This window comes from Copadichromis virginalis, linkage group LG6, assembly GCF_057382275.1.
Source record: "Copadichromis virginalis isolate Kocher_CV1m ecotype Utaka linkage group LG6, C_Virginalis_male_GT1.1, whole genome shotgun sequence".
NCBI lineage: Eukaryota > Metazoa > Chordata > Actinopteri > Cichliformes > Cichlidae > Copadichromis > Copadichromis virginalis.
This window is the reverse complement of record NC_140623.1, coordinates 39,808,214-39,832,257: the sequence shown is the minus strand read 5'-3', so window position 1 is coordinate 39,832,257 and position 24,044 is coordinate 39,808,214. Positions and strand designations below refer to the sequence as shown.

Sequence of the window (24,044 nt, the reverse complement as noted above, 5' to 3'; positions counted from 1 at the left end):
CCTCCACCATGTTTGACGGATGATGTCGTCTGTTTCAGATCATGAGCTGTGTCTCCCCTTCTTCATACTTTTCCTAACCTGTTGTTCCAGTTTCCTAGTGTAACTAGTGGTTTTCATCTTGTTCTAAACCGTCTGGATTTACATTTATGAAGGCATCTCGTGATTGCAGACCTCGACAGTGATACAATCAAGAGTGTTCTTGGTTCTTGGTCAAGTTAATTATCCAGGGACTTTTGAGTCTCTGAACATGGAGAACTATGCATAAAAAATTACTGTAATTTCTAAACAGATAATGTAATATTCTGATTAACCCCCTGAATTTAACCTGAAATTCAAAACTTCAGTCACAGCTTGATTTATTTTTCATTTAAAATCCACTATAGTTGTATACAGCGGTAAAGTCAGAGGCGGAGCCAGACATTTGAAACACCCGGGGCTTAGCCCTAAAGGGTAGTATGCATGTGGTATTTTTATTTTTATTTTTTTTTATTTATTTTTTTTTGGGGGGGGGGTTAGAAATGACTGAAAGATTAATAGGCTCTGTTTTGAGTTTTGTTCAAAAAAGAATGACTTCATATAGGGAAAAATATATATCACATGTGCAGGACATCTTAAACTAGTTTTTTAATTAAGCAGCAAGGCAGAACAAAGTCGGGGCTGTATCAAGACACAGGGACTAAACCCCAATTCAACCAGACCCAGAACTGATCCGGAATTAAAACAGGACTACAACAGTTCAAAATCAGGACTACTGAGGACTTAACCAAGACAGAACCAGAATCAGAACTAGATGATAGTAGCACTAAAAATCATCATAGACCTGCACTACACTTATTTTTTAATTCCACCAAAGTACAATATTTAGATTGAGAAAAGTTTATATAATTATTTATCCTTGTTGTGCGAACAAGCCTGCATAACTTAATAAATATAGAATTTGAAAAATAGCAAACCTAAAAAGAAACACTAGGTACGAGATACATGAGGACCTATGATACGGTGATACTTTTGGCAAATGACCATTTGACTAACATGTGTGTCTCACCTGCTCTTGTTCATCTCTGTTCTGTCCTCATTCTCCATCTCCCTCTCTGTTCCTCTCTCTCCCTCTTTGTGCTGACAATCATCAAATATACAGTTGAAACCACATATTTATGTACTGTTCAGATCAAAACACAAACACTTTTTAATTGTAACATCAAATCGGACTAAATGTTTATTTTTTTAGATTGATAAATATAAAAAACATATTTGTTAACTTTAAGAGTAAAGAGAGAAACTATCTGTATTTCTTAATTGCAAATGGCACCAAATTGTATTCAAACTGAGCCACACTTATGGAGCTCCACAATTCTTTTCCTGGTGTTTTGGTTGACATCTCTTGATTTTCCCATTTCAAAAAAACAGGCTCTGTGTTTTGCCTTATATGCATCCACAGCTGTGCCACCAGTTTACTCACATGGACTCTACTAACCAATCAGAAGCTTCTTCAGCTCAGAATGGAATCGTCTGGAGTTTCTTACTAATTAACAATAAACTTAGTGTATATGTACTCCTAAATTTGATCAAAGTGATAAAAAATAGACAGCTCTGTCTCTCTTTATTCTGACATTTAACTAATTCAAAAGATATTTCAATATTTATCTAAAACAAAAGTTTACTCTAAATTGATGTTGTACAGTAAAAATGTTTTATGTTTTCTCCCTAAAGTGTAAATATCTGGTTACAAATGTGAATATCCTGCTGTGTACTGAAATCCCTCTTGTTTTGCATAGAAATATACTGAACAACATACAAAGCATAATATATAAAATAACATTTACCTGAGTTTTTTCTTTGAAAGAAGCCTCTAATGTCCATTCTTATATTTCAGTACATAACTGAAACCGATTTAGTCGGGGAGGGTAAGAACTGAAAATATGAAATAAACACACGTAAGCTAAGACTCTAAAAAAATAGCATTTGTTCGGCTTTTCATTTCGCCATTTGTTGATTCACTTGAAGAGCGAGTAACGTAATATTGGTCAAGTGATCAGTTTGATATCAATCTTTCGTGATGCACCGTCATATTTACATTATTTGTACGGTATGAATGATTTTCTTTGGTAACTGGTCAAACTTAAGCTCTCCTTAGTATGGCTGGCTCCGTTTCTCCAACAGCGCACACAGGCAGCAGCTGCCCCGCCCCCTCGCTCAGTCACTTAGTGCCTGAGCTCGGATCATACCAATATCAGGGGGGATTCACGCACAGTCGTAAATTCCCACAGTGTGCACTATGTGCTTCGAATATTGGGTGTACTTTTTGTTTTATACAGTTGTCAGCCAGACATCTAACTATGAAAAAATTACACTCCAAAAGACCCCGGGCTTCTGACAAAACAACCCGGGCTTAAGCCCAGTAAGCCACCCCCACGCTCCGCCCCTGGGTAAAGTCACACAACCTCTGTAACTGTCCAAATACTTGTGGATCAGAGTGTAAGTAAGTGTATTTGGTAAATTATTGCTACAATTCATTTATTCTAGTTTAAAAAAGATGTCTTCTGAATTCACCAGTGATTACTAGTAAAAAAAAAAAAAAAGACAAGAAAAAAACATGTCTTTCTTTTCAGAAGGACAGGTGGCATAAGGAGCAGGTACGTTTTAGGTTAAAGCGGGCACACGACTCTCTTCGAACAGACTTTTTCACCGTTTTCCATTTTTAAAAATGTTTTGAATGTGTAAAAAGGGATGAGAAATAACTCATTTATTTCTCACAGCGAGAATCAGAATGTGTTCATAAAAAAACTTATTTGGCTCTGACGTGCGCTCGGAGGGTGGAACCTGTATCACGAGTCCTGTTACGCAAGCAGGAACTGTTTTTTCTATAGCCAGAAGAAACTCTAGTTTTCATCACGTGCAGCAGAGGCCTGTGAGTATAAAGCGGTCTGCAGTGTTTTGTTTTGCAGACAGCAGCTCCGCGTGGATTCTTTGTTATTGGTTATTTATGTGCAACGTCATGAACTTTACTGCAGTAAAATGGCTGTTCTGAGTTTTGGTGCAGGAGGGGTTGGCCTTCGTTGATTATCTGATGTAATGATAAGTTTCGTTTGTGCCTCGCAGCTTCATTCGCATCAGTCCCATCATGGCCGAAGTGGACGAGTCTCAGTTTTCTATCATGAGTCTGGAGGATGAGCTGACCTGCAGCATCTGTCTGAGCACCTTTGACTGTCCGGTGACCATCCCCTGCGGACACAACTTCTGCCAGGACTGCCTGCTCGCCAGCTGGGAGGACTCGTACAGCTGCCCTCAGTGTCGAACCGTGTTCGACACCAAACCCGAGCTGAAGAAAAACACGGTCCTCATCGCCGTCGTGGAGACCTTTAAATTGAGATCGAGCAAGAGCGAAGACAACCCGAATGAAGAGGAGAGCGAAGAGGAGAGAGGCTATGAGAGCGGAGAGGAGAGAGGAGAGGAGAGCGAAGAAGCGAGCGAAGGGGAGAGCGAAGAAGCGAGCGAAGAGGAGAGCGAAGAAGTGAGCGAAGAGGAGAGAGAAGAAGAAAGCGAAGAAGAGAGCGAAGCGGAGAAAGACGATGTCATCCGCTGTGATACCTGCATGGAAGCAGAAGCATCGAAGACCTGCCTCACCTGCATGGCGTCTTACTGTGAGGAGCACCTGCGCCCTCACCGGGAAAACCCCGTCTTCCATCTCCACGAGCTGAGCGAGCCTGTCGGAGACCTGTCAGAGCGCATCTGCTCCGACCACCACAAGCTGATGGAGTTCTTCTGCAGCCAGCATGACCGTCTGATTTGCAGCTTCTGCCTCCAGCATATCCACAAAGGATGCTCCTTCTTAACTCCGGAGGAGCAGAGGAACCTGAAGGAGGTGTGTTTGCATTCACATTGACGATTATACTGTATTAAACACTGACTTATGTACAGAGTTAACTGTTTCTCCTTAATTCATACATGTTTTAACTTATTTAATTTGTAATATTATAAATCAATATGTTGGTGTGTATATCTTTAAACAAAGATGACAGTCAGCTGACTTCCTGGAGAGGAAACATTCCATCTGTATAAAAAAGATGGAAGTGGGTTCATACCTGAAAAGGGACCCTTGTGTACAACTGTTTGTAAATGACAGCCAAGTTCAAGTCTTCCTTGCTTTAACAAGTTTTTCTTAGTGTTGTATGCCAGGCATTGAGCTGTGTCTGCTTTGATCTCAGGCTGTATATTTAACACCACTGCTTTAGGCTGATGGATCAGGTTGTATTACACTTCTTTTTCCACAATATCTGATTCAGTGACTTTGGCCCACACATCTCTAGTCAAGGCAACACTAGAAACAGATAAGAATGACCTCATTATAAATAAAGTTTAACAATTCAAAATATTTCCGCATGTAAGATGTAGTGGAAAAATGAAATAATGGAATAATGCAGATGGTGGACATGCAGTCAAAGCATTACTTGCAAAGTTCTCCAGGCCCTCTGAGCAGTGTCTGTATGGAATTTGTGCACTTAAGCTGTTCTGTGTCTGTTCTTATAGTCTGACCTCAGAGACAAGTTGGGTTTGCTGAATGAGAAAATGGAGAAGACTGAAAATGTTGTGTTTCAAATGAACAACATGCAGAGTATGCTGAAGGTAATTTCCACATGTCATACAGAGACAAAGTAAATGTGCTGGCAGTAACTATGAAAAACTCACTGTTGTCATATCTTATTGTCACTGTTCCAGGATGGAGCAAACAAAAGAAAGACGGCACTCGCAGCTGTCTATCAGCAGATGAGGGACATCTTGGCTCAAGATGAACGCGAGGCCCAAACTGAGGTGGACCGTGAGCTGGAGCTCGGTCAGATGAAACTTCGGGATCTCACAAAGAAGTTCGACGAAAACTATAATAGGATGGGAAAAGCCAGAGAAGATATCAACAGGCTGATGAGTCAATCCCAAACCTCGGCTTTTCTACAGGTGAGACGAACACCCGTGGAAAACTTAAACTAAAGAATAAGATAGAATGGGCGTGGTTAAGTTAAATAATTAGGAAGTTTAAATAAAAACCTTTCTTTTGCCCCCCACAGGCTTCAGTTGTGTTGCCCAAAGTTGTAAAGTTTGAGCCTCACGTGCCTCGAATCAATCTGGACTCCAAGAAGGTGATAGCGACGCAGAGCTTTGCTGCAGCCCTGAGGGAGACTCTGATGGCGATGCTTAAACAGCCAGTTGAGGCCAGATTACCATTCTTTAAAGCAGGTCTGTGTGCAGGCACGCATTAGCAGAAAATTTAAATTTGGATTAATATTCTAAAAGATTAACGAAGCCAATCATTTTCACGTTCTGATGCAGATCTTAACACTGGTGCATTTGGGGATTCTGGTGAGTTTCTGTCTTGTGGAAAATACTGTTGAGGATTTTCTGTTAAATGCTCATGAATTTATTCTTCTTCAGTGGTGACTATTTCTTGGGAAGTATTTTGGGAAGCACTCTTTAAATGTAACCTTTGTTTTTAACAGGTGAAACAGCAGCTCCTGTCTCCAGACCAGAAAGTGCTGGAGGTAGTGAATCCCAGCCAAATTCTGGTAAGTTTATATCAGCGAGGAGTTATTATAGGATGATATTTGAATACAGTAACATGTGAACTGAAAGAGTATCTGAAAACATCTGCCAATATGACTATCTCCTAGTGTGATACAGGTATTCACTGTAACTATAATTTTAAAGACGATCTCATGTTAATAATACACGTACGATAACGTGGTCTTGTTGTACAGCTATAATTACTGACTACACCTCCCTGCACTTGTTATTTGAGTGTATTTGCAAGAGAAGGCACACTGTGTAAAAAAACGTATATTACATTTTTATTTAAAATACTGCAAATCATATTGTAATATCGTTAATTTCCTTCCTCAAGCACATACGTGAAAACTATTTAAAACATTACAAGCACTTTGTGACACGTGATTCTTTACAGTGTGATAAAGATGTTCAGAGTGCGTTCTCATTTCACTGTTTCATTACTCAGCAGCGCCTCAGCAGAGAAGCAACCCCTCGTTCCAAAGTCCACTGAGCAGTCCACCCATCCAGCCGTACTACCAGCCGGTTCCCATCCCCGTTTTTATTGGACCACAGCAAAGATGGAATCCACCCCATTATCCACAGGCCCAACCTCGATTGCAACATTTTGGGCAACCTCGATTTTATGCCCAACAAAACACAAGTAAGATACAACCTAAAATCTCTCTCTTACACACACACGTCTGTAATGACAAAAATCATATATGTCTGTGTAAACAGCTTAGTCTCCAATCACCACAAACGGGACAATGTGTTAATTAATTGGTGCCCTAACAGCTAATTAAAAATTCAATGACACATAATACCTACCCTTTGCAAGCCAGCTTATAAATGATAAAAGACAGAAGCAAGATGAAGCCCCATTTTTTTAATAAACAGTATAAGATTTATCCAGGATATGACTTGTTACACACATTGAAGGAACACCTTTGTTTTATTTCAGCCTGATATGAAATCACATCTACTAAAAGTCAGTGTGCTTAAGGCAAACTCGATCAATCTGATAGTGCATTTAGTGTTTTAACAACTTACCACTGGGCATGTCTCTGTTCTGAAAGACAACCATGATCGCGCAGTCAGTTAAACATGTGAAGAAGGTGGGTGAAGACCTAGACAGGGATTGGTTCTAAAATTACCTTACTTCATCGCCCATACTCACCCAGAAGCTTACGGACATTTGTAGATGTCCTTCATGGTTTGGCAGTAATAGAATGCAGCTAGGCACTTTTACAAGCTATTAGGCACACTTTGAGGCCGAGTCCTCCCATAACCAGTAAACCCATCATAAATTATTTAAACTTTCAAAGTATAAAAGACACATGTCAAAACGAGCCTTGTGCCAAAGTGTTGTCTTCATTCCTGGCAGTCATTATTAAGATTGAGGTCATAAACTGATCGACCGTAACATTAAAGCCAGTATTGTGTAGATCCTCATTGTGGTGCAAAAGCAGCTCTGACACATTTGTGTTTGCTGTGGCGTCTGGAAAGATTCAGCTTGTTCATGCAGATGCTCAGCTGGATTTTGGTCTGTGGAGTTTGGAGTTTAAGTCGATGGGCTGAACTTTATTATGTTCTTCAATCTGCTCCTAAGCAGTTTTAAAGGTGTGGCAAATCTTCCTGGTGGGGGAGACCACTGCTGATGGGGAGTGCTGTTGCCATGATGAGGAGTGCTTACTCTGAAATGTTTAGGTTGGTTGGCGCACGTCAAAATAATATCCAAATGAATGTTTGGACCCAAAGTTTAAGAACACTCAATTGATTAACTGCAATAAAAAGCACACCATTGATAACAGTGATAAGTCCTCATAAAAAAAAAGAGGAATTATGGATTTGATCAACTGGTCCCTGAATGAAATTGACACCCTCTTCTCAACGAGAAGCCTGAGCTCAGGTGAGTCTGAGTGTCCTGGAGGGACTTTCCCTGCTGGATACACGATGGACGGGTGGCATAACTGGAGGGTCGTGTGCCTGGCGGGACTGTCGATCGAGGACATTGAAGTTATCTACCTTTTCGGAACCATGATAACAGGGTTTTTGCTGATCGGAGCTGGCTTGGCCCTGGCTTATCGAAGATTAAAGAAAGCGGAATCGGCTGTTCAAACCCCCACAAGGCTGCCCGCTGTGATTGAAATGATGGGATGAGTCATGCGTTCTTAAAATGGGCTCATTGAGCGCAGCACGGATAAGATCTTGGAGAAGCTTGAGGCTGCCGTGAACGCTCAGAATAAGACCTCTGAGCGAAAATTGGATTACATCCTTGAGAAGCTCACAGCGGTTGTGAGTTCTCAGAATCTGCTCTTTGAGCGCAAGAATGACAACATCATGGAGAAGCTCACGGCTCTCCAACGGGAGATTGAGAGACCAGTGTCGGACTGTTAGAACAGCTTTGAAATTCCAATGAGTTGTTTGCACTAAAGTAAAAACCACCATTATTTCATGCGGCTACCACTTCAGCGCCAGCTGTGGTCTCAAGGCTGGATCTGAACAAAAACACCCTGATAACAGACTGTTCTTCCTATCCTACGCAAGGCCACCGGGGTTGGCTGGAAGACTGTTTACTTAGCCTGGCAGGGCGAAGGACACTGTCTCAGCTGAACTCTGGACACACACACATACATACATATGCAGATATCCTTCCCCGGATCCAACGCCTCCTGCCATGCTTACCTCCCTGTCGATGGAGACAGCGGCTCAGCTGGAGGCGCGAGGAATTGCAGCGTCTGCGACCACTGTGTACATTACAGTTCAGTGTGCCGTGCGTGTCTGCAGCAGTCCTCAACAGTGAAGTTAACAGCAGCAGTAACCAAAGTTCTGGAACCTTTCCAATAAAAACAGCTTCTCATTGAGCAGATGTTGTATGTTGGGTTTGTAAATGTGCCTTTAAAAGCAACTTCACAAATCAAACATTTATAGTAATTCTAGCATTCACACTGTTCATTTTAAACCTGACAAAATGTAATTCAGTATGCCTGTGTACAGTTCAGATTAGTGGACGCGTTGCACATCTCCTGTGTTAACGACAACCGACTAACTGTGGAAGACGTTTTGCATATTTTCCTTTAGATCAAGACAGAAAGCCGCACAGTGCTCCTGGAGGAGGTAAACCAGCCGGGAAAGGATCTGATTTCACCAAGAAAGATAAACCAAAAGGCCATCCTCCTTCTGAGAAATCAAGTATGAAGCACTCACATCCTCATGTGTTATAAAAAATGTCAGACTGCCAGTCAAATGATCAATAACAACACTATTCCACTGATTAAATAAACAGTACACATAACAAGAAGCCCTCTGAGTGCAAACCTCACTCTCTGGGCAGTGTTTACTTTTGAGGGATTATTCCATTTTGTACTTAAGAACTATATAGGAGCTAATGGCTAATATGTATTCATTTGTAAATAACTGGCCATGTAAAACGTGGGCTTATATAATTGTGTACCGCAGCATAAATCATCAGCTCATTCTGTTTCTCTTGACAGTATTTTTTTTTTTCAGTATTTCTTTTTAAATTAAAGCACATTTTGCAGTCAACTTGAAAGGAAGGCAGATGTGAAATGTAGAAGTGAGGTGAGAGGTCAAATGTGACAAACTGTGTGCAAACTATATTGTGATATTTAAAACAAAAATGCTTCCAGAAAAGGTTCCAGCTTGTTGATCTGACCATGGGTTTCTCTACTTTTTGATATTTAATAAATTTAAATCAGATTAGTTTAGCAAGTGTCGCTCATCCTACATTAAAGACAAATTACTAACTACTGTGTTTTCCTTCAGATCCAGACAGGAGGCCGCACAGCGCTGCTGGAGGGCATAAGTCTTCAGGATCTGGGAAAGGATCTGATTTCACCAAGAAAGATAAACCCAAAGGCCATGCTTCTTCTGAGAAATCAAGTATGAATCAAATCCTCACGTGTTATAAAAAATGTCAGCCTGCCAATCAGATGATGAATAACAACACGATTCCACTGATTAAATAAACAGGACACATACAACAAGAAGCTCTCTGGGTACAAACCTCACTCTGTGCGCGGTGTATAGTTTTAAGGGATTATTGTATTTTGTACATAAAAACTGTGTAGGAGTGTTATTTGTTTGTTGATTTGTTTAGCAAGTGGTGCGCATCCTACATTAAAGACAACTGACTAACTACTATGTTTTACTTCAGATCCAGACAGGAGGCCGCACAGCGCTGCTGGAGGGCATAAGTCTTCAGGATCCGGGAAAGGATCTGATTTCACCAAGAAAGATAAACCCAAAGGCCATGCTTCTTCAGGAACACAACACTCACGTCCTCATAGAAATCAGAAGAAGTAGAACCAATATTTGATTTTAATCTGAAGCCTGAATGCATTATGAGATTTGTGTATATATCTTATCTGTAGCTTGCCATCACCAGTGTGTGAGTGGGTGGATGATTGTGTATAGTGTAAAGCGCTTTGGGGTGCTCAGGACCAAGTAAAGCACTATACAAATACAGACCATTTACCATCTATCGGATTCTAATTTAAAATTTATTAACAACATTTAAAGCTCTAGAAAGCCAGTCTCTTTCCTGTATTAGATAAGGTAGTTGGCACACAACTCCACTCATACTTAACTAACTTGATCTTTGAATTCACACATCAATAATGTCACGCAGTCTGCATATTTCCAACTGTGCAACTGTCTCACTCCACATGCCACCATGCCACTGCCATTCTTGTTCATAGCCTTGTTACTTCGCGGATTGACTACTGTAATTCACTTCTTTTTGGTCTTACTCCAACATGTCCAGAACTCTGCTGCCCGTATTATCACCAGGACCCCTTCTATTCACCACATCACCCCCGTCCTACAGCGGCTTCATTGGCTCCCGGTCAAATATCGCATCAGTTTTAAAATACTTTTGTATAAATGTGAGGCTGTTCATCATCTCTCCCCTCCATATCTCTCTGATTTGGTTCAGATCAACTTTCGATCTCGGTGTCTTAGATCCTCTTCTTCTCTTTCTCTCTCTGTCCCCTCCCCTCATCTTGCCACCATCAGGGCTTTCAGCTGCTCTACTCCTTGACTTTGGAATTCCCTTCCTCCTGACATAAGAAATGTCACTTCCTTTTCTCTTTTTAAGTCTAGACTCAAAACTCACCTGTTCAAAATAGCTTATCCCACGTAACCTTTTCCATTCTGCTATTTTAACCCTGTTTTATGATTTTGTAAATTGTCTGCTTTTATGCTTGCTTTCTAATTTTCTGCTGTGTACAGTGTCCTTGAGTCTTCTGAAAGGTACTTTCAAATAAAATGTATTAGTATTATTAGTAGTAGTAGTAGAATTACAGACCTGCTGAGACCTTATTGGAGCAGTTAGCCTCCGATTTCTGGTCAGGTTCTTTGAACTGTTCCACACCGCTCTTTTAACTCTGTCTTTAAAAGTGCTGTGCAATCATCATCATCATCATCATTATTATTTTTATTACAGCTTTGTTTAGTCTTGGATGATGTGTGATTAACACTTACATTAATACTTGATTTTTGGCCTTGGTGGAGACCATCAGTTTTGTTTTTCTTAAAGAGTTTGGGATCCTCTCCTTTTACATCAGAACCTTAAAAATGACACCCAATGTTTCCTTTTTAAATAATGATTTGATGATTAAAAGGATCCAAGATGAATATTACGTGAATAAAGGTCAGCACAAAACACAGTGTAAGTGTTGTAGCTGCTGTTTCAAACTGTCTCTTTATCAGTGTTTGCAAAACTGGTCAATGATTAACGAATTCAAACATCATGTGTCATGTTTGTTAGTGTGTATGTAGCTGCTGTTGTAATCTTTGACCAGAGATCATGGCTGCTGCTTTTCAGATGTCTATATAAAAGTGAATAAAGAGACAAACACGACTGGTTTATATATGAAAATATTTATGGGAATGTCATCAAATTCAAAAGATCGCTTCATTACATTCATTTCAATCAAAATGAGTTTCTCTCACCTGTAGTAGTAGTAGTAACCCATCAAACCCTCGCTACGATTCTTTTTGTAAACAGCTTTGTTTGACATGATTGTTTGATAAAAGCTTCCCCCCCCCTCAGATGGCGTTTCTGTGTTTAAAGTTTTTCTGTTGTTTTTCTAATGGAGTCATCTTGTAATAAAAATTTGTGATTTTTGTGTTTTCTGCAGATGTCTCTCACTATTTATAATTATTATAATTTTACCCATGTCAAAAAGAAATAGCTATATTCAAATATGCAATAACGAAGTAATATCAACAGCAACAGTGAAATGTAACAATTTAATTTCAAATGCAAGAGCTGAGCTCTAGTAATCTAATCCCAGTGATGGACAGCTGCACAGCTTCACTCAATTTGCCTTAGACTCTAAATAAATACTGTTCTGTGTCTTCATAAATAATAAACTATAAGCTATGACTTGGCAGAATTCAAAACAACAATTAATGTCACAGTCATATCTCCCAAACAAGTTCATTAGCCGCGCTAGCATCACAGGGAGTGCAGTTCCTTGAATGACCACTTGAGGCTCTATTCAAACGAGAGTGCCGTGTTCGAGTGTCCAGCTTTGCCGCAGAAGAAAACACGTTCACAGCTTGATAGAAAAAATGTGGAGGGTTTCATAACAGCTGTGCAGCGGGTGAATTTTATTAAGGCTTATAGTTTGCTTTGTTAGCGCTGTAACAGGTGGATGTCAACACAGACGGCTGTAAACAGTCGCTGTCTTCTAGACTTTACCTCAGATAATCGGATTAATGCGATGGAAAATGTAGTTACACTGAGCATGTAATCTTTTCACTGCAGTTATCTTACATATAACTTAGCTTGCTGCTACAGTCCATCCAAGAAGGTTGTGCTTCACTTTTTATAACTTAATTATATTTTTTTAAATTTGTAAATAAATAACAATGATAATAATTTTTAAAAAGCATGTCATAATAAGGGCTGTTTTTTGCATGTTGCACTCATATTTAATTAATAATTTAATTCAATTTTATTTATGTAGAACCAAATCTAGATAGCAGTCGCTTCAAAACAAAGCACTATAGATTCAACAGTAAAGATCCTAAAGTGTACAGAGAAAACTGAGTCGACCCCCTATGAGCAAGCACGACAACAGTGGGAAGGAAAAACTCCTTTTTAACAGGAAGAAACCTGCAGCGAGCAGCTAGGTGTATGGGGGGGGAGACAGGACAAAGAACTGCTGTGGAAGAGAGCAAGACAATGATAATAATAATACTAATAATAATTAATGATTAAATGTAACAGTATTTACACACAGAACTTGGTAATCAAGCTAAAAATGTGGCACTTCACCCTCTCATACAAATATGGCGACTTCTGGCTCAAAATAACCAAAAAGTCCAAATGCTAAAATTTAGGTCACATGACAGTACCAATGTCCATATTTTATATGTTTGGTAAGATTGAGCTAAAGTTACAGAAACGCTGGTGGAATCAGCAGTCTAATTCACGTTTATTAAATTTTAATTGAAAATATGTGTATCTGATGCAGCCATGACACCCACTGCAGCTGTATTCAGCTCCAAGCAAGGATGTTGGCATGTTGTTCCTGCTATGTTAATTATGCTAATTCTCTATAAACAAAAGTATATATCGAATTAGCATCATGCTAACATTTCTCAGGTTGTGTTTAGAGTTTGAAAACTGTAGCTGAGCCTGAGACAGACACTTAGTTTTACTGTTTTGAGTATCACATCATGATCTGAAGTGCTCTAAAACAACCAAACATTAGGATTCATTGGAGATGACTTTCTCTACAAAACTGTAGTGACTCCTACAAAAAGCAGGGTGTTTTCTCTATAAATATACTAGAAGCATGATGCTAGCGTGGCTAAGGACCTAGTGGCTTTAAAACCCTGTCACATTTAAGCAGAATTCAGTGCAACACAGACAGCTCTGGTAAACATGGATGACAAGGTAAAAGTTCAAGCAGGTGTCCTTGAGCGACAACATTCGCCAAACAAATAGAGGGCGATGAAACCATGCAGTTTGGTTAACTGCCAGGGAGGTGCATATTTTGAAAGCAGTAGGCATCGCGCGGCAAAACTCGTATCCCTGTTCAGCCTTCGGAGCAGCTCCGGGTTCAAAACGAAGCACAAACTAACAGCTACAGACATTCCTGATATGACTCCGAGCAGCAGACCACCTCAAACAGCAAAACACAGAAACACAAAAGTCCTCCTGCAGAAATTCTGCTGAGTACAGAATAAACAGGAATTAGTATTTCACCTGAACATTACATGGATACGTACATGCGTGTAATGATCCTAATATATATGAAGACCACTCTATTATCCTGTCTACAGAAATACTGTCTTAAGTGGGCCACCTTGTGGTGACTTTTGGGTTAATGGGAGCATAATCTCAACAGCAGCTATTACGACGATCGGCAGTAACATCAAAGGTCAACATCCTGGGCAGTTTAAGGTACTTATCAGTGTAAATGCCAAAAAGTGCAACACAAAATATGTAAACAGGAGCAAAACAGAGGAAAAACAACGGTTCAAAATGAAGGCAAAATGGACCCACTAAACTACATCTACTTGGCAGTACTTCCCAAACAGGCCTCAGCAACTCTGGCTATTTCCTGTAGCTCATACAGGAATGTCAACCATAGTTTATACACTTTAACGTATTATAATTTAACAGTTTGGCAAATGGCAGTGCACTTTAACGTAAACACTGATGTCTGCTGATTGATAACACACTGCGGTTTTATCAGAGTCCATGCCCCATCGAGTCCACACATTTCAAAGCCTGTGTGACTAAAAACCTGCCAGCAGTGTGATGATGAGGATCCTCAAAGACGATAACACATTTGACACATGAGCCACTGGGGCCTGCCAGCAAACGCAGGTCTTTCACTTTTTGTGCTTTTTGTGCAATACAAAATTTGTGGGAAATAAAGCATCAACCAGACAGCGCAACCTGCTGTTCTCTCAACAAACACAACGTCATCACCTGCTGTTGATTTAAACATGGCTTTTAGGGGTCGGTTAAACCTGGGCAACCTGTTAGAATGGCTCACCGATACCTGCAGGGCAGCACGGAGAATTCAATTGTAAATACAGAGTAATAAATACAGTATCGTCGTCTATAGATTATCTATGGCACGGAGGATCAGTGCAATTAAAGAGCAATCTGTCCAAGGAGAGACTGCCTGAGCTCTGAGTTAAAAGGGGAGTGTGTAGATAAAAGACCGAAGAAACAATTCACGCCAGCTCAGTAACAAACTAATCTTTCTCCGTCTGTGAGCTCTCTGAAAAGATTCTAAATTAAAACGTCTGTTCTAATCATCACGATGTGACTACAAAGACCTCGGAGGAGGAAGACTAATGCAAAGGAGGGAATAATGCAAACTAGGCAGAAATAAGTAACGAGGATAACAAGAGCTTCACGTCACACGATGTTTGCGGCGGGTCACGCTCGAGCAGACGCCGGCCCCGCCGCCCTGGGTGAGTCGTGAGGAGTTGGGCTCTCCGTCTCAGAGGCGCTGGTTTCATCGTCATCATCGTCCGTCTGCTCTGCGCTGTGGTACAGCATAAAAGCCTGGGTCTTATGGGTGATGGTGATGGTGCAGGGACCCTGCGCCCACGGCTCTCCATCCACCTGCATGGGCATCGTGGAGCTCTTCAGAACCAGCTGGAGATGGAAGAGCAGCGCACAATGAAAAAATGTTAGCTAAATCATACATAGGCCTATAGGTTAGCTTAGGCCAATCATTCACAGTCTAAATAGCGATCAAGTATACATACTGGTGCAACAGTGGGTGCTCATGCTAAACACGACCAAATTTTTAAATCTATGTATATAAAAGTGATCACTGTTTCAGGTTTTTTTTCTACTATTGGCTCTGTAGATGACCATATATAGCACACAGGCACACAGCTCCAGATGTGAACACAGATGTACAAACCTTCTGTTTAGGAGAGACAGCCAATCAGAAGAAAGTTGACTTATAGGGAGACATGTATAAGATAAATAAGACTTATTTTGAACTGTGATTAATGCAAAGCTACTCCAGTAGAATCCAATAATACAAATGTGTAGCTCAGAAAAGGTTTACTTTATTACCTTTAATAATAACAACTCAACGTGAGACTAAAATCAGTAACTTTCATCTTTGTTCTTTTTTATTTGTTGTGTTTTTTTTCCTTTAACAACTTTATTTCAGATCAGATTGGCAACAGTCCAGTTTAAAGCTTTCCTCGCCATTAACAGCCTGTTTTTTAAATCAGTATTTATTTTTTATATGAAAGATTTTATATGTATTCTCTTATTTTTATTTTTTTTTGGAAGGTATGTGTAAGTGCCACCCTAAAGTACCTTCAGAGTCCACCAGGGGGCTTCAGAGCAAGCTTAGGCAAACACAGGATTTGGCCATTAATAGCAGTATTTTAAGCTTTATTTCTAATTCTTCTGATTGAAGCCTGTGAGAGCAAACAAAACAAAAAATGTTACTGATATAGATTATTTTTCTTCTCATCTATAACTCTGTTCCTCCATTACCTACACCCTCAGTTAGCAGCGATGCTTTTAAAATGTATTTAGTTAAATATGTGAGATATTCAAATACCAGTAAAATGAGTTTGTTGTTGTGGGTGCACTCTGGAAGCAAAGTCAAATCCACACGCAGGTGCGCCTTTGCAGTTTTTACAAAATGATGTTTGAAAGTAGCTGCTGTAATCTTAAGGCTTTACACAGCAGGCGTGTAAAATCTGTGCAGTGCTGGAGCCATGTATTCTTTTTTTCCTTTTTTTTTTGTTCTTGGTTTACTTTTTATCTTGGGTTATTTACAAGGTTTATTTTTAGGTTAATAATTGCTTAATTTTTTGTTTTGTATCTTTGTAAGTCAGACAGGAAGAACTGTAAGGACATTTTCTGTAGTTTTTTCCAGAGCTGGAGAAGCAGCAGGAAACAACATAAAATGGATCTTTGTTTGTTGCTTGCCAAACTGGACAAATAAACCGTAAAAGTTTTGGACATTGGACTTTTTTTTGCCTGCGTACAAAATATCACCACAGTTACAATATTTATGTAGTTAAATATGTGAGGTATTCAAATACCAGTAAAATGAGTTTGTTGTTGTGGGTACGCTCTGGCAGCAAAGGCAAATCCACACGCAGGTGTGTGCATTTATAGTTTTTACAAAATGATGTTTGAAAGTAGCTGCTGTAATCTTAAGGCTTTACACACCAGGTGTGTGAAATCTGTGCGAATATTTCCTGTGTTACAAAAAATGCACAAGATTAATTATTCTCAACTCACTCCCTGATATCATGAAATATGTTCAAAAGCATGCATCAGGGTATCTATTCTGCAATAACGCATCGCTTTTCCACTACATGCTTGGTGTGTGAAGGCCTTAATTAACAGTGAATTTTTTAATGAACGCTCTTTATGTCACAATGTAAAAGGAGAATGAATGAAGGTGAAATCAATCGAGGGTAAATGGACACATGCAGGAGCTCAGTAACAAAAGCCTAATCAGATTAGTCACAATTAGATTGGATTGAGGCGAATGGCAGTGAAAAGTAATTACTGTCGTTCTGCGTGGCCAGTAAATGAGGTAAACAGGAAGCCTTACTCTGACAGTGTGAGCCTGTCCCAGCCGTACAGGGTTGGCCAGCTTGACCTGGATCTGCGCACAGTGGAAGGAGCCAAATACACCCACCACCTCCAACAGGCCATCATCCAGCCTGCAGAGACAGGAAATAGCATGTTTACTTTCCATAGTACCGGTAACCTGAAGCAGTCGGTGCCAGATGGACCGTTTATATTTTCCTGACCAATATGCTCTTAAATGACCTACCGGGTAGGGGGGCACGGTTCATCTCCCATACCCTCCCACAGCCTGCAGCCTCCGCCCCAGTAGCCGATGTTACAGACTATGATGCCCTCCAAACTGGGAAGCTTCACCCTTTCCCCATCCAGTTCCAGCTGTGGCAGGAACACATGCAAACACACATAAATGTTTCACAAATCTTTATGTGTTATAAAAACATTTTTTAATAAGGATCTCTCTTACAATGTCTTATATTAAACAGCTGTAGCTACGATACACACTGATCAAGACATTTGTCAGTAAAACCACCTCAAAATGGGCAAATATGTCTGAAAACGTTGATCAAAACATAGAAAACATCAACCAGGTAAGAAAAATGAGACAGTGCAGACTATAAAATATCTAATTTGTTTTTACACATTAAATAAACAAATTAATTAGATTAGCATTATTACTGGCAGCACTGGAAACAAGGCTCTTACTAAAGTTAAAATAAACATCTTTACACCTGCAAAGCTGAGTAATTAACACTTCTTGATTCCGAAATGTTGAAACCTATAATTAAAAAGCTGTCAGGTTGTTTTTTTAACCTTTGCACTTTCATTAAAGTGTAATCAAGACAAGTGTGAATTTTTATTAAAGCTTGGCTACATAACAGCACCAAAAACATCTAAACACCCATTCAGCAAACTGTACGGGATCTGATAAAGAACTGGATTACTGCACAGCGTCTTTGGGCTCTGTGACAGGAGACTCTGACTAATCGCAAGTGAGCAGAGGACTGAAGGATTCAAATCCTGTGTGAAGATAATTATTTCTAAAGTAAATTCACATGTTTGTATTTTGGAACTTTCTTTTCATGTCTCATCAGAAGCTTTTGGACCGACTTGGCAACACTGGGACCAGTCGGCTTATATACAGACGCTGTTTTAATTTTAATTTGGATATCTGCCGATACCGATATGAATCCGATATCGTGTTTTTTAATCAATAAAACAGTTTTTTTTATATATATTGCTGCATTTTGTATAAGATCATACTCAAGTTTAAATAAACAACAACACTAAAACTATTCTGTTATACCTGTATGTAAAAAATACACTGCACCCAAAATATTTCATAGTTCAGCAAAACTGATCAATCTAATAAATTTAAACCTGCTCTATCCTCCCTATTCTGGTATTTTAAAGAGTACTTAGCAGAAATATTAAGCAACCTAACTAACAGGGTTGCAAACTCCCAGCAAAAAAAACAAAAAACAAATACACACAGCCGCTCTATCACGTGATGCACACTGCTCCGACATGCTACGGTTATGAGCCGAGTTACGCCATGTCGCAAGTTTTGTGAGGTGCTTTTTTGATATTTAATGGATCGGATTACATTTTTTTTATTTCTCTCCGATATCCGATCCAGTAATTTACGCCAGTATCGGACCGATACGTAATATCGGATCGGTCCATCTCTAGATGAGACACTGGTTTCTCTGCCCCCTGCTGAAGTCACAGGACAACCAATTCACATTTATAGAGAAAGCTTGATATGGCAGTGACTTACAGTGACTCGGATTCTCTTTATGAGCTTAAAACAAAATTTGCATAATGCTTCATCACGTGCACAAGTCCACCGTACCTCGATCCTCTTATCCAGATCTTTACATTCCTGCACTAAACAATCTCTGGTGCCATACAGGAAGTACACAGCCTGTGGGAAGAGGAAAGTACTCATTACTACAAAATGAAGCTGCATCTTTATGTCTCTACAAAAAAACAACAAAAATAACAAAAACAGTTACAGGATTAAGAGGTTTTTGCATTCATATTTAAACCCTGAGCCTGCTTTGTTTATTCAAATTACGGACCTTGTTGATGATGCGGCTGGAGAAGAAGGAGGGCGTTTTCTCACGGTGTGCATGGAAACTGAGCGCCATCAGAGCGTCGGGCCCCACAGAGAAGTAGTTGTTCATGGACAGAACCTGAGGAGGAAATCCAGCGTCTGCTTTATAGTACAGCTGAGTGCTTCCGCGGGTCAGGCATTGACATGTCACGAAAGACATCGGTGTTCATCAATCAGCACAGAGAGAAAAAACTCACCTTTGGTTTACGAAAGTAGACGCCTTTTGATGCTACCTGGACTTTCCATCTGAAAATAATCATGAAGGTGTTTAGCGGAATGAAAACAAACACAAACGGGTCAAAACGTTGGATTTCAGGAATCAAAGTTTTATTTCTATTTGGACTATTTACATTTCCTCACGTCTCAGTACTCATGCTGACTGTAATAACATTACACAGCTCTAAATTTTTAAGCGTAAATGATAAAACATAAATGTCCTTTTCATTTGTAATTCACATGCTTTTGAAAGTGCAGCTTGTGACATCAGATCACAAGTGGAAAACATTAAATCCAATGTAAACAACCATGAGGACACAATGTGACCCAGCCACTCAAACCACTTCTCGAGGTCAAGTGAGACGCATTTGACCACATCTGATTTGCAGTGTAAATGACTACAAGCCCACACCACTGACTGAACATGAGCTACAGCCACCTGATGACGACCCTACAGAAGGCCCCAAGCTGAAACATGTTACCCAGTAAAGTTTTTTCATATTCAGCAACGGTTGCTGGAGTTCTGACCTTTTCGTGCTTTACCCTCTCACCCAAGTACCTCTGGAAGGAGGCTAAATTGTGCCAGAAACCGAGGTTTAAGTTTTCTACGAGAATAACAAACGCTGTACCCCTTGATTTATGACCTTAGTAAATACTTTCCTGATGAGTTCATGGTTATGGTTAAAGGTATGGATCCTATTCAACTCAAAAAGGACAATAAAGTAGGGTACATCTTAGGGGTTAGCTAGTGGATGATCATGATGTTGATGATCGACAATGGTCAAAGTGACTCACCAATTAATTTCCTAATATAGAAAGAAAATGTAAACACTAGCCGTCAACTAGAAGACACATCTGACCGCTTTTGTATAGATATAGTCGCCAAAGACACAGGACACAGGGTGTTTTAATTCCCCAAATACCTAAGAGACTACAGTTTTAAAAAGACTGGTGAACCTGATCAGTCTGTTCAGGCATTTCTGACTGATCCTGAGGAGTACCTGTCATCAGTATCAACACCGCTCACCTGTCCATTTTCACCACTTCAGCATCGAGGATGTTACGGAGAACCTGCTCCACGGGGATCTCTCCAGCATAGCCAGCTCCCCAGCCTAAAGTGTTAGAGAGGTCATTTCCGGTCCCCAGAGGCAGGATGGTCACCCTGGGGATGAACTGGTCCTGGCCCTGACAAAAGAAAGTAGAAAAGTGTCAAAGCGAAGAAGTAATGTGTAAAAGAAAGATCGCTCTTTTTTCTTGAGCGCAGAGACGTCTCACCTTTAGCTTCATAGCATCGATGGCATCGAGCACCCATCCCACTGTGCCATCACCTCCACACACCAGCACCTGGACACTGCCGGGGGGGAGGAGGGTGCACAGCTGGAGGGCTTTGGAAGGAGTCAGCTGAGATAAGTCAAACACCTGGAGGTGAAGCAGAAAACAAGATTAGTTCCAGGATCTGAAAAAGAGCAATGACAAAGTTTGCTCTCACTGAGACAAAAGATGCAGGCGAGCTGCAAGCTGACCTGCACCGGGTTGAGGAGGGTGCGAAACTCCCCCAGCAGCACCTCCCCCATGTTGTTCCCACTACGCGTGTTAGCCAAGACCAACACTGGAGTCCAGCCGCTGCCACAGGAAGAGCCGAGCTACAAGATACAAGCAGAAAACGCATTTTTAAAACATCTCCGGAGCACCCGACGTAGGAGCACTATGACGAGGCCAGTCGTGACTTCAACACCTTGCTGTACTCGTCGGGGTGCCTGCGGCGCAGCTTGTTGACACGGTAGAGGTAGTGAGGGGGGATGATGAGGTTGTGGAACTCGCCCAAGTCGCACACGTCTCCATCCGTCAAGCTCTCCATGCAGTCATCGTGCACTGTGGTCTGGCACCACACACACCTGAAGGAGGAGCAGGGGGAGTGAAACTATAAGAAAGGTGATGAAGCACATAAAAAGAAATACTGCCAATGAAAAGAAGACCCTGAACTGCTCACAAAGCGGGGGATGAGTGTCATGCTGAGGTGGGGTCTTTTAAGATTGAAATTTGCTATGTTGAACAGCAGCAGGAGCCCATTAGAGGTGGTTCCGTTATTACATGTAAACCCTAAAGTCATGTTGAGTCGTGAGAAAACCCAGATTTAAAATTCTAAAGAAGAATATATCGATGTGATTAAAAACCAATCTACAAATATAAAAAAGACTAAATAACCACAGTAAAGAGTGAGGTCTTTTATCATCCAGCTCTAACTCAGGAAACTTGATCATTTTTCTTTTAACTCGTGGGTGTAAAAAGAGGCTTTTGGTTGCAGAAACACGGCTGCACATCTGTTGCATCCCTTCAGCGGTTCTCGTCCAGCTACGCTACCTGATGTCGCAGAGCTTCGGCTGGGTCCCACACTGCTGCTTGCATACAGCACAGTAACTGGCCAGAGGCACATTTCCGCGGACCCAGCGATGCTCCATGGCTCCTTCGGGGCTGGAGGGGGCCATGATCTCCTTGCAGGACAGGCTGCGGTCGGCCCGGCGCAGGCACTGCTCGTCGGCGCACACGCCGCAGCAGTCGCAGAAAGCGCCTTGCAGGATGTGCTGGGAGCACACGCAGCAGTAGGTGGGCTTGTTGAACAGGTCGGTGTAGTGCCAGCCGTGCTTGCTCTTGCGAAAGAAATCCTTCATGTGCGATTTCCTCTTGGAGCGTTGTGCGCTGCACCACAGCGTGATGATGACCGGAACCACGACGGCCACGGAGGTCCAGAACAGTAGAGTCCACTCCTCCCGGGAGCCGCAGTCGTCCTGCGCCTCGTCCCCTTTTCCGCACATCGCTGCGGGACCGTGGCGAGACGCTAACGAGCGGAAATCAGTAGAAGGCAGATAAACGGCACCTAAAGGAGACCGGACACGCTCCACAGCTCCACGCGACGCTCATGATCACAAACACTAGCCGGAAGCTGGTTCTGAATCCAGCTAAAATATATTTTCTTGTATAGGAAGGTGTAAACAAGAGGACAGAGATATGACGTTAAAACCACGAGCCACCTCCTGATAGAGCATCAGCAGAGAGTTTTCACATGACAAGATGATCAACCCACGGAGGAAAAAACGTCATGACTTACATACTGCTGGGTAATTTCAGTAATAATGATTCAGCAAACTAAACGCTTATAATAGATGGCACGAAGCACAATGTAGGCCTACAATATTTGTAAAATGTTTAAAGTTTCATATTATAGAAGTATTTATCATATTTAAGGAAGCAGGGTGGTTTTCGTGGTTAGCACTGTTGCAAGAAGGTCCTGGGTTTGAATCCAGCATCTCTGTGTGGAGTTCTCCCCGTGTCTGTGTGGGTTCTCTCCGGCTTCCTTCCACAGTCCAAAGACATGCAGTTAGTGGGGTTAGGTTCACTGGTGGTTCTAAAATTGGTCGTAGGTGTGAAGGTGAGTGTTAGTGGTCGTCGGTGTTTGCCCTGTGAGGCTGATGACCTGTTCACTCAGTAAATGTATTGTGTTTCATTTCACCACTGGCCATCCTCATGCTCTTGGTCAGCTGTGTTTGGCATTATAAGGTTAACAGTACTTTAAGAGGAACTGGGATCCCTGAGGGGTGAGACTATTTTCCGTTTCCGTTGGAATGTGAGCGAACACGGAAGTAACTGAAAGTCGACATCTCACAATTCAAATTTCATCTCTGATTCAGCTGCCCCGGCTTGCTAGCAGCTGGTTATCAGCACGCATGCGCCTTGCGAGCGCAGAGCGCATTAGATAATCGCGTCGAGAGAACAGAAAGCTCTCTGGGTCCCGGGAATTAATCAGAGCAGTGACATTATGAGGCCGTAATAAGTCCACGTGGTTATTAGGACACGTGCATTAAGTTAAACGTGCAAAGGGAGTCGCGAGGAAATGGTAACAATGACGCACAATGACGTATTCCATCGAACGTCACCGGAGGCACTCCTGTACAGCAGCTAAATAAATATTAAGGGTTAGATTAGGATGACCAGACTTCAGCAAACTAAATGTAGGCAGGGGAGAGAGAGTGTGGGACACTTTACCCGTGATGCTCAGAGATATTTGAAACTAACACAAAAGTTGGATTTCGGGGACAGAATCGATTTATTTCTCTCTGAGAATAACGTTTAACATTGTTCATAACTGTATTTTAGCTGCTGGTTTATTGAGTTTCGTTAGGATGCATCTGTTTGTATGCTACGGGCGCACCCGTGAAACTCAAATAACTGATTTAACAAAAAAAAAGAAAGAAAAGAAAATAGGAAACCCTGATCCATAATTCTGCGAGAATCACATTCAATCGGCTCAATCCAGTTTCTAGAGATTTCCCATATTTGCTGCAATTGCACTTCCTTTTCTTTGTGGCAGTTTTTTTTAATGAAATTTAAAAAAAAAATCTCTTAACTTTGCTGTGATTCAGATTTTTTATTTAGCGCAGACATCGTATAAGGTTAAGCTGCAGGGGTAACTTAACATGGAACACCGTCCGAATGTGTGTGACAAAGGATAATGAATAACAACCCTGCTGAGAACGGCTAGACTGCTACTTCACCTTAATTAGTGACTATTCAGTCATATCACTGGTGTTTTGGAGAGTA

General features: G+C 41.1%; 2 protein-coding genes across 7 annotated transcripts; one reads left to right on the top strand and one right to left on the bottom strand.

The window, feature by feature from the left end:
• Positions 1-2,433: 2,433 nt before the first annotated feature.
• LOC146708480 (E3 ubiquitin/ISG15 ligase TRIM25-like) lies at positions 2,434-11,698 on the top strand. Of its 6 annotated transcripts, none has more exons than XM_085460384.1 (11): positions 2,434-2,475; positions 3,100-3,862; positions 4,528-4,623; positions 4,717-4,950; positions 5,061-5,229; positions 5,323-5,352; positions 5,490-5,555; positions 6,002-6,196; positions 8,617-8,727; positions 9,322-9,438; positions 9,713-11,698. In XM_085460384.1, the coding sequence occupies exons 2-11, from the start codon at positions 3,122-3,124 to the stop codon at positions 9,859-9,861; spliced, it is 1,908 nt and encodes a 635-aa protein (XP_085316510.1). In that variant the 5' UTR covers positions 2,434-2,475; positions 3,100-3,121; the 3' UTR covers positions 9,862-11,698. The 6 variants fall into 6 exon arrangements, with proteins under 6 accessions (XP_085316510.1, XP_085316512.1, XP_085316513.1 ...); XM_085460386.1 differs by having other exon boundaries at positions 2,461-2,479; XM_085460387.1 differs by lacking the exon at positions 2,434-2,475 and adding an exon at positions 2,487-2,633.
• On the bottom strand, positions 11,424-22,476 carry dgke (diacylglycerol kinase, epsilon). The gene is made up of 11 exons (XM_085460390.1): positions 21,810-22,476; positions 21,184-21,343; positions 20,972-21,091; positions 20,724-20,867; positions 20,476-20,633; positions 19,430-19,478; positions 19,198-19,311; positions 18,969-19,040; positions 17,364-17,491; positions 17,139-17,250; positions 11,424-15,193 (listed from the first exon to the last, which is right to left on the bottom strand). Exons 1-11 carry the CDS (start codon positions 22,259-22,261, stop codon positions 14,972-14,974), a joined length of 1,731 nt encoding a protein of 576 aa, XP_085316516.1. The 5' UTR covers positions 22,262-22,476; the 3' UTR covers positions 11,424-14,971.
• Positions 22,477-24,044: the final 1,568 nt, after the last annotated feature.